This window comes from Parasteatoda tepidariorum, chromosome 10 (assembly GCF_982258835.1).
Source record: "Parasteatoda tepidariorum strain Cologne lab strain chromosome 10, Ptep-v5.0, whole genome shotgun sequence".
Classification (NCBI taxonomy): Eukaryota; Metazoa; Arthropoda; class Arachnida; order Araneae; family Theridiidae; genus Parasteatoda; species Parasteatoda tepidariorum.
The window spans coordinates 66350645-66362164 of NC_141764.1; the positions used below are offsets into that span (position 1 = coordinate 66350645).

Genomic DNA, 11520 nt, shown 5'->3' on the forward strand with positions numbered 1-11520 from the left:
CGTTTCCAGATTAAGTGATTACCCCCTTTCTTCCGATATTACCCCTTCAAAAGAGTTCGAAAGCTATAAAATCGTTTGGATTCTGGAAATGAACCACCCTCTTCCGGTAGAGAGGGTAGTGCGTGCCCGGAGAAAATGATCATTTGAAATGTTAGCGATTGAGTAGAAATACTTCAAGCATAAATTAGATTAGAATTGTGATTGTTTTATAGAAATATGCTACGAATTGAATAAGAGTCTTTTGTGATCAATTTACTCGTGTAATAAATTTTAAGATATCGGCGAAATTAAAATAAATCCAGGATATAGGCAAATGTAATTATTGTAATAAAGCATTGCTTCGTAACAGTATAAGTAGAATTAAAACGACATAATTTCATTGATAATTTTTTTGTTCCACATATATTAAGGTTACATATTGACAGAAAACGTGAGTTTTTCTTCCATAGTATCATTAGATTTTACTGAGAGAAAAGTGTAGATTTGAATAGGCAATGTTTAAAAGTCTGTCTGCGCAGCGTTAAGGGTTAAAATGCATAACTTTAAAAGACCTATCTGCGTAATGGGAAGCTAATTTACAATCCTACGATTTTTAACGACTCGCTATCTTTTCTTGGAGATTTTCCTCTAGGCTGTAGTTGATTGCAATTATAATGAAACTGTTTAATTCTTTTAAAGTTTGTTACCTGAACTGAAAGAAAATTATGTTTTAAAAAAAATGCCAAACAGGAGAACGGGTCGTTAACCTTAACGGTCAGTTAATTTTCAAGAAAACGGTCATAAAAGTGCCTATTTTTTTGGCTTTTGTATTTGTATTACGTATTTGATTAGTGCTGCAACAAGTTTAAAATAAACTATGTACAATTACCTAAAAAATATCCTGGTACTGCCATCTGGTGTGTAAAATGAGAAATAAAATGTTTCCCGGACAAAAGAAATGAATTAGTTTTATTCTTATTGGCGCTTTACTACTGAACACTCCAGCCCGTCAATATCACGGGAGCGAGAAATAGAGGGCGAAACCTCTCCCCGGCATTTTCACGGGAGCGAGAATTGCAGGATGGGAAAATCGCTAAGGGGAAGCGCTTGTATTTTTTCGCTCTTAATATTCTAAACGTAAGCGGTGGTTGTCACAGTTTTTCCATAAGAATTGTTTTCTTATAATTTAAATTATTTTTTTTCAAAATTTTTTTTAGGGTTTCCTTTACCCATTAGGTGCCAAAGCTCCCTGTTTGCGCCGAACTTAGTTTTGGCTACTCTTCTCCACTTTGCTTTGGCGTAATGAACGAAGTTTCTCGTTTCGTATTCGAACGTCTTGGTTGAATTGCATTACAAATTTGCTTAAAATAAAATTTTTTACAGTTGTTGCTTGTTATATTTTTCGCACAGTCCACTTAATCAACGAACATAGCACTTTCGCTATGGGAACAAGTACTCTTTATTTGTTTCTTGCTTCCCTTTCATTGATAAATTTAAATTTTAATAATGTATCATGAATTATGAATGAAAGCACCTAAAAGAAAGAAAAATATTTGATAAGTTTTCAATTTTTATAATGTAACTTGGCATAAAGAGAAAAATTAGTTTTATTTTTTTCCCTTTCTGGAACACAGTTACGGTATATTACATAAGACACACATTGGTTTATTACATAGGACCCATTGAAGTGGCTATAAAATAAATGGCATATTCGAATTCAGAGCTTCGATTTCTACGTAAAAAGTTCTGTTTGGCATCAACATTTTAAGTTACAATTGGCGGGTGTCATTTGTTGAAAGATTCTTTTCATTGTTTGGAAGAAGTACAAAACTTTTATGATTGCTTTATCTTAAGCAAAACACTAAAAAATCAGTGTAACTGTACTTCTAAATTAGCATATCTATATACAGGGGAACCTCTCGGGAGCGAGCACTCTTTGTTCGATAGATGGTTGTCCAAAATCATCGTTAATAGAAGTTGGTTGCTCTTATGAGTTACCTCCATTGACTTCAAAACTGTGGCACACTGTGGTGATAAAAACATTGCTGTTTTCTCACTGCAAGTCGTGTAGTCAAATTTTACTTGGTTATCATTACATAAAAATTATTTCAATACATTTTTTTAAAATTTTATCCGTACTAAAAAAGGAACATTTTAAACATGCGCAAGCTCTGAAAAAGTTATTTACAGAACAATAATTAAATATTGATACCACTTCACTTTTAACTTAGCTTACACTGCGTTATTTAGTACAGCTCCCTGGTTCGAATCCTGGTTTTACAAAATTGGGATAAGAGCTATTCTCGCGATTTTGTCATGCATTGGAAAATAAACGTAAGTGACAAAAAATTCGAAATTGAGATTTTTTTTATATTTGGCATCTTTTTTATAAGCTACTTAGTGCAATTTTCTTCCTTCGAAAATAAATGTTTTATCAGTTTTTTTTTTTATTTTCTATCTAGGCGTTCTTAGCAATCGAAAGAAAATAGTTGTGAAACCACTTTTTCGAAAACTGCATTATTAGTTACTAAACATTATTAGTTAGAGAAAAACTACATTATTAGTTAGAAAACTACATTATTAGTATTTTGTTTCTTTAATCGCTTAGCATTAGTCATATTCGAAAATTTTAATCAGGTTATTGATGATTCCGACCATCTGAATTGAATTCTAGAGTTTTTTTTTATAGATTTAATCATGAAGAAGAGTGTATATAATAATAATAATAATAATAATAATAATAAAATATTTACGTTGATAGCGTTTAAAAGTATCTTGGTTTGCCGTTGAGCTCAACTTGAACCTCAGGTTCGAATCCCGATTTTGACAGGATTGCATACTGTAGTGATGAGAGCATTACTGTTCTTTCTCCACAAATTAACTAGACTAATTTTACTTTGGTTATTAGTAATTTTCATTATTTAAAAATGCCATGATTCATATGATATAAGTGTAAGTGATATTTTATGTATCTTAAGATCGATTAAAACGTTAATTACCTGTTGGAAAACCTTTTGCGAAACCTGTAAATTAAAAATTAAATTTTTAATTCTCCAACGAACAAAAAAATTAACTTATTATAAATATCCTAATTTCATAAGCTGATTTTTAATACAAATGTATACTTTCATGCATACATTTGTATAAAAATCAGTTAATGAAATTAAGGAGCTTATAAATAAGCAAATAGAAATTAATTTTTGACTTCAAATATCGCTTAAAAACACAATTAGTTAAGCAAGTGATGTTCAGAACATAAATTAATTAGTTTGCTCCTTCTGCTGCATTTAATAAAACTTTGATTCAAATCCAGATTTAGGTAGGATTACAAACTAGGATTAGAGTAAAATAGAGCCTTTATCGCTTTCTCCTTTTATTCAGGAAGTTTGTAATTGATTATTGTTTAATACCGGTAATGACCAGTTGCTATGGCTAGAGTTTTCTACACCAGGGTGCACTGCAAGCTTTTGATTGCCTATACTTCCAGGTTATTGCTCTTGGTGTGATTTGAAATCATTTGGCTCACAACGTGATCATTGTGTTTTGAGACCCTCTTGAGTAGTATTTCTTGTATGCGTGTATTTGTTACTTGATTCATTATTTGTATTTAAAGAAAGAATAGTCAATTGAAGATTTATCATTTCAAGACATATTTGAAAAAAGAATAGTTAAAAAACACGTCTTATCTTGCCAGCAATATACCAGCTTCAAAATTTAAACCTAAATAATAAATTTGTAAAATGAACTTAATCTCGCTGCTCGAACAATATGCTAACACTAGCATATGATGGTGCACGGTTTGCAGCAAGAACAAACAGCAATAAACAAGTAAAAAGAGGCCTAATTAGTATTACCAAGAAAGAGAGTGCTTTCTAAATCTATCCATTTCACCTTTTTTAACCGTCTATAAATAACAAAAACAAATTTTCACTTTAAACTCATCGGAACTACGTAATATAATTAATATCTTATGAAATAAGGCAGATTTGTGCTCGGGAATTATATAATTTACTTCTTTTATTAAAAACAAAATTTTCTACTTGAAAACATCGCTTCGCAGAATAAACAATAGTAAGCAACTGTATACTTTCTAACCGGAAGCGGAGCAGGTCAAGATTGTTGTTGTTACATTAATATTGAAAACACCATCCATTCTGCTACTAGTTGCGACGAACCACAATGTTGATGTAAAATGCATAAAAATGCCTACATAATATTGGAGCCCTTTGCCACCGAGTTCCCTCAACACCTCCTAGAAAAGAAGAAGGCCTCAGCATGGATCAATTTAGTAGTCCGACGTAACGAACATAAACTGCGCAGTGGAGGAAAAATACGAAAGATGTCACTACATTCGGGCTACTAGGCTTCGCAGTGGTGGTGAAAACGAATGATGTCCTTACGCTTGAATTACTAAAGGATCAAATTTCTTGTTTATGGTTAACCGTGCAGAGGCCTTCTCTTTTTTAGGAGATATTGGTTCATTTCGGAAACATTTCAGAGTTTTTGACTTTCTTGATGTGAAAGCGCGATTATTATTATTATTTTTTTTAAAGAACTTCCATAAGCAATTCAATGATTGATATGGTGGTTATCTTAGAAAATTATGGATGTATAGACTTAAATCTTGATAGTCGTAAACACATTTTGCATTGGCTTGATTTGTGGCTCAGGTTAAAAGAAAGAAAAATTTACAAATATGATTTTCTTAAAAAAATATTTTTTTATATCTTTCTACGAAAAATATTGCAAAAAGTGAAAGCTATCAGCTATGTTTCACACAATAAACAATAAGTATCTCATTCACATTCGCTTCCGCTGTACTGCTCTAAGCTAAAGTATAAGATAATAATAGTTATACTCACAAAAGATCCTGTATATGGGATACTTTTATTATTTTTCTTTATTTCTGGTTACTTGTTTATTTTTTATTCGAAATAACTTCTTTTTTTGGTATAAAGAATGATACACTATTCGATAGAGGATTATACTTGTGTTTTTGGGTTAAGAGGAGGAGTATATATCAGAGTACATAACAAAAAAGGTCGCTATCCAGTTTAGGGCTTAATATTATTCTTTTTTTCCTTTGGAGAACTTATGAATGAACTCTTTAGCAGGAAATAAGATACGAGAAAAAGACGAAGTTAATTCAAAGAAGTACCGTAATCTGTCTTACATTTTTTTCCTTAGATACTAAATTGAAAGGAAAACAATTTTTCGGGGTTTTATTGCATGGAATAAGTAAAGAGAAAGATACAGCTTCCATGTAAACTGTATAGTTTTTATATTTTCTCAGATAGAAATTAAAAAGGCCTCCACCCTCACCAAACTTGGATTTTAGGTTGAATATTTAATTTGCGTTCTCTTGATATTTTTAGTACTCAACAAATTTTTGACGATGTAGTATTAACCAACAGCGCGACACCTTTTAAAAAAAAGTGGAAAATAAAAGGGTCGGTGTATTGGATTAGAAGAAATAGCGCTTGAAAGTTTCTAAAATTTCTATAGATTTTTTCTCAAAACTTTAAAGGAATAAAATTATGAGATTTCTAGTTTTGAGTAGGTAATTTAAAATTACACATTTGTGAGTTTTTAGATTTTCTAAAATTTAATTTCATTACAGTTTAAACTGCTGAAAACTGATTGGAATAATGCAAAACATGATAATAAATAAATAAATAAATATTTTGAACGAAACTTCACAAAAACAAAGATATTTACCAAAAAAGCAAACAACTCTATATTCAACAAAGGATGGGTTATACTTTCTGCTGCGAAAACTCCAGCAAAAGCAACGCGTATAAAGCACAGATGAAAGTACAAAAATTGACGCTCTGTAGTTTCTGTTCCATCACAATTTCGTGTCTAAACACCAAATGAAGTAATAATTTCATCACTTGGTATTTAAACTTTGAAGGTTTTTGTTTATAGAAATGAAACTAATCCACTTATGTGCTTTCATTTGTGTTTTATTCACGTCATTTTTCGTTTTTTTTGCAACTTCATACTATTTAAGAACTTTTCAAAAACTACTGCTTTCAGAATTTTATTGGTATAATTTTTCAAAAATAAATAAATAAATAAATAAATAAATAAATAAATAAAGATCTGAAATTCTGCACGCATTATACCTCAATGACGGAATGACGGTTTTGTATTTTACGTGCATCGAAAGATACTTCAGAATAAAGAAAATGCTCGCTTCCCAATGAGATGAATGAGTTCGAATCCCAGCGATTGCTGAGTCATTCGAATTCCGCACACGGCTCGCATCGATCATAGTACGGGCGTAAAATATTCCCAACTGTTTTATTTCATTTTTCTGGATGACTTTATTTTTTCGAAAAAAAAAGAAATCAGTACAAAAATAAATAAATGAAATAGGGCCATGGTGGCCCAGGGAATAGAGCACATTCGTCCCAATGACTTGACCCGGATTCGAATCCTTTGATGGTTGATCAATACAAATTCTGCACTAGGCTCTTATCGATCACAGTACTGGCGTAAAATATCCAAAGTGGTAGAAGCGTCATGGGTTAGAGTCCCCTTCACGCCGGGCTAACTGTGGGAGGTTTTCATGGTTTTCCTTTCCGTGTAACACAAATGTGGGTGAGTTTCATCAAAAAGTCCTCCAGGAAGGCAAATTTCTCCCAATACTTGAGAGAGGAGTTCTTCTGAATCGGATTTGAAGTAAAAGGCTACGGAGTTGACTATTGGAAGTCGTAAACTGAAAATTCGGTCGGCTGTTTAATGGCGGTTATAATATTAATATTATAATATCAGTTCATTTGGCAAAAATAAATAAAGATAATCAAAAGTAGATTTAGAGTTTTCCTCTTGCGCCTTCATCCCTCCAAAAGTTGAACTTTATCGAGAGGGGAGAGGCCTATTAATTAAAATTTAAAATTAATAAGGAAAAAAATTGAGGCAATTTAAAATTAATAAAGAAATTATTGTTTTAAAATTTGAGAAAAATTTGTTTAAAATTATGAAGGATATGAGTAATTAAAGTAGTTCTTTCATATTGCGCCTACGCGGGAAATTAATTCAAAAAAAATTATTTTGTAGTGAATCATATTTAGTAACTAATAAAAAAAGCCCTATAAGAATATCCTGAAAATTTAAAAGTTTCAAGCAATTTTCTAAGTAATTTTCGTACTCTATAAAGGGAAGCTCAAAATGATAAGGAAGTTTTCTGCAAATATTATTATGTGCTAAAGACAAAATTAATAGCAAATGATAATACTTTATCAATAAGACGTTCATACCCTGAATATGATTGTGGAATCTTTTCTTCCACAATCATATTTCAGGGTATGAACGTTTATTGTAAAGTATTATCATTTGCTATTCAATTTTGTCTTATGATACATAATAATATTTGCAGAAAACTCCTTATCATTTTGAGTTTTTTTCAAACAGTACAAAAACTATTTAGAACATTTCTTGAAACTTTTTAACTTAAGATATTCTAATTGAATTTTTTTCATTACATGCCAAATACGATTCTCTACAAATTACGAAAAAAAAATTGCTAAATTTTTTCGCGATGCACAATATAAAAAAATTACTTTAAATACTAATATATTGCACAGTTTTCAACGAATTTTTTTCAAATTTTAAAGAAATAATTTTGTAGTTAATTTTAAATTGCTCTAAAAGTGTTGTTTAATTTTATTAAATATTTTGTTATAGCAAAAAAAAAAAAAAAAAAAAAAAAAAAAAACGCAAGTCAATTTTTTTTTCTTTTTCAAATAAAATTGTTTATATCTGCATAAATATTTAAGCTAGGCTTACGAATTTTCATGCAATTATTGCATACAATATACAATAACTAAAATAATTTTTACAAGTTACACATTTATTGCTATATTTTATGGCATGAGGAGTTTAAAAACACTAGTTTACTTTTGTAATTTATTGTGAGTCCATGAAACCTCTAAAAGCTTTAATTTAAACTTCATTGATAAGTTTGAGAAATTGCATGATTTAAACACTTCTGAAGTTTTAAAATCATTCGTTAAGTGTTTGAGTATAATGAAAAAATATGTTAGCATGGAAGTGTTTCCATTGTCTTGTCCATCTCTTGCATATGTTGTAAGTGAAAGGCACGCACTCGTTTTTTTTAAACGTATATTTAAATAATCGGCTACCTGTATATTTGTACATGAAATTTCTTTAGTTTTTGCTTTCTAAAATTAAATTGGATGTAAAAATGAACTGTAATTTTCCATTTTACTGAAGTATCGTTAAAATTAACCAAAAGAAAAATCGAAAAAAGAAAAAAAAAAAAAAGAAAGAAAGAAAGAAAGAAAGAAAGAAAGAAAGAAAGAAAGAAAGAAAGAAAGAAAGAAAGAAAGAAAGAAAGAAAGAAAGAAAGAAAGAAAGAAAGAAAGAAAAGAATTAAGATTGAAGAACTTTAAGACGGACGAACTTTAATTAAAGGATGAAAGCTCGGTACGGCACGGAATTGGATGGAACTACAGTCCTTACATAATGGAATCGTCAGTCAGTACAGGGCACACGCTAAGGATTTCAAATTATTAGCCAGTAAATTAGGCAAATATCAAAAGTATTCGCCAATTTTCGAAAGTCTTCGCCAAATGCAAATGTTAACATTATGATTAATTTTTTTCATAGAAAACTATTTTACGGTAGTTTATTTCAGGCTTATATTATTTGGACCCAATTCTAATTGGCAATGCGGTGCATCTACCGAAAATTACTGTAATCGAATAAAAAGTACTGATTTTTTTAGAAAAATTCATTTTGACGTATTTTAAAGGATCGAGATAAATATATTTTTTTCCCCAGTCTTTCTTTCAGAAGAAATCCTCGGCCAATACTTTTGCCTAAACACAATTTTATTCGTCAAATTTGCGATTTTATCACTTTTTGGGGAGGTGGCTTGAGTATGTGATTTCTTCTCTAGTTTTCCTGTTTTTTTTTAAACTTGCAAGGGGACTTACAGCGTTTTGCTGCATTTCCAAATTTAAAATGATACCAACACTGATCATACTTTTTGGGTGTTTGTGAGCGATTACGCTGGCGAAAAGAATTGTTGCGTTCGCGATTTCGGGAAAGGCGTTCAACTTGTTTAGTAAGTTCCGCTATTTGTGTTCGCAATTCACTCATTTCAGAAGATGGATTTGAGCAACGTACTGCGTCGACATTACCGCCTGTGGTTTCATGAATTTTGTCCGCCATTACTGCGAGCTTTTCTGTATTATCGTCAGAGACTGAAAGTATCGCCTGCACTTGATTGGGCAAACGTTGTAGCCAAAGTGTTTTTAGCACATCGTCGCCAAGAATTTTGTCCGCTAATTGTTTCATCTTCCTCAATAAATGTGAAGGTTTGTCCTCTCCTAAGGTTAATTCCGAAAGTACTGCTTTTATTCTTCTTTGTTCAGAATCCGAAAATTCGCTTATCAATCGCGATTTAAGAGCTGCATATTTGTCCGTGGCTGGCGGCGAGAGCACGATATCGCTAACATGGCTCAAGATGTCGGAGGCAAGGGCTGACACCACGCAATAAAACTTAGTATCATCTTGAGTTATACCGGATACCACGAACTGTGCTTCAATATTGGCGAACCAAAGTACGGCGTGTTTATCCCAAAAGGGAGCTAATTTCAACCCTACTCTGTTAACCTGCATTTGTTGAGTATCGTTGTTCGGCATGGTAAAGCTCCAATAACTGATAAGAAAATGGACAAATATAAGATCTTGCCTTGTACTGAAGAGGCTTTTGGCGATGGAGTTTAATCAATCATCAGACGGAGAATAACTGGCATGCGAAATTATCCATTCTTGTACGAAATGAAGATTTCTTTGGTAGCGTTTAGTACCGTCTCAGTTCCTTGAAAGTTTATAGGCGTGAAAGATTTCCATTAAAGCAAGGATGTAACGAGATCCTCTGTCGCTACTGCATGCTTAAAATAATTTTTACAAGGGTCACCACTACAGGTTTAGACCAGAATACGAAGTCCAATCCTGTCTTTTATGCAGTAGACATGAAATAATAATTCATCTCCAATATTACATTTTAATGTAATTAAAATTAAATAATAAAAGGTTACATGAAATAAAAATATATCTCGCTGACGATCGCGAGAGAGAATAATATCAGATGAGCAACATCTCGTGAACGAACTTGTTTATATCTAAAAAGAAACTACTGTTCACTTCAGTTCAAAGTTCGGACTGGTTCGGATGTAGAAGTTGAAGTAGCAGTCTCAATCTCACAACTGCGCCAGGGGGCAGTTGTCGTTTTTGAGTTTGACTCAGCAGTGAGGATACTGCATATATATTGAATGTTATGTACGTAAGTGATGAGTTTGGACTCCTTTTGGAGAATATCAACCGAATGCTTGCTATCCAAGCCCAAGATTATTTAAATATACAAGGTGTGCCGTAATGACTCACCTGAAATGATATTTTTCGAATATTTATCAAAAATTAAATGCATTGAAAAAGAAGTTCTTAAAATTGCAATAACAATCAAACAAATCAAAATTTCAGAAAAAAATTAACTAGCTTTTAGTTCATGTATAAAAACTCACCTTTTAGCGAGTCAAATTTTAATTCTGTAGTTGTTTTTTCTGTTGTTTTGCTGAGCGGCTCGCATGCTATTTTTTTACAATAAGTTTAAAAGTTAATAAAGTTTATTTTTTTTTCATGCCATTGTACTTTCTATACATTTTTCCATACACTATCTTGATTTCAAGTTTTTAAGCTAAATGTATCTATACACAAATGAGCATGCAAACAAAATAAAGCTTAAAGTTGAATACGAAATCAAAAGCAGTGTCGCTTACGATTTTTTTAAAATAGAGATATTAAATTGAACAAAATTATCGTACTAAAAGAAATTTGCTAAAATTTTAATTTTAAAACAAATGGTTTTTACCACAAATTTAATTATTTTAAGGAAATATTTAAATTTGAGTATTAAAATAGACGAAAGAATATTTATTTATATATTTGATTTAAAATTTACTATTTTAATTAACAGTATTAAAGATGATTAACTGCTCTTTTAACATTCAACTTAAAGATTTAATGAGATTTTCTGATATATGTTTACCTCTTTATGTTTACAATTTATTGCTAGCGATGCCAATAAAATAGATTTGATCGGAAAAATTTAACAGACTTAATTGCCCCGGTAGCACCGAAATTACAACAACGGAGCTCGATAGAAAAATTAAAGCTACCAAAATATCACTGCATGAAATTAAAGTACTAAAAAAATGGCGTAAAAATCGTCTGTCAAATAAGCTTCGTCATCAAATTTACAAGCTCCGGGGAAAAAAAGAGCTAAAAGCGGAAAACAGCGGCTTTTAAAATGTCGGAGAATTGCGCAACCTATTAGAAAAGGATGCAAAGAAGTTGGAGGAAATGACTATTAGTGTACAATAATAAAGGTGATTTAGATTAATTGAGTTTGAAGCGAGCTTATCGTGTCATAAATTACAGACGCCCGCTTTTCGGGGTTTCTGTTATCGAAAAGTGCAGAAGGGGGTAGGGGCTAAAAACCCCCGC

The 11520-nt window shown here is 31.4% G+C and overlaps 1 protein-coding gene across 1 annotated transcript; it reads right to left on the minus strand.

Annotated features, from left to right (window-relative positions):
* Positions 1 to 1490: 1490 nt before the first annotated feature.
* LOC147803003 (uncharacterized) lies at positions 1491 to 9657 on the minus strand. The gene is made up of 3 exons (XM_087152823.1): positions 8946 to 9657; positions 2979 to 3002; positions 1491 to 1513 (listed from the first exon to the last, which is right to left on the minus strand). The coding sequence occupies exons 1-3, from the start codon at positions 9655 to 9657 to the stop codon at positions 1491 to 1493; spliced, it is 759 nt and encodes a 252-aa protein (XP_087008949.1).
* Positions 9658 to 11520: the final 1863 nt, after the last annotated feature.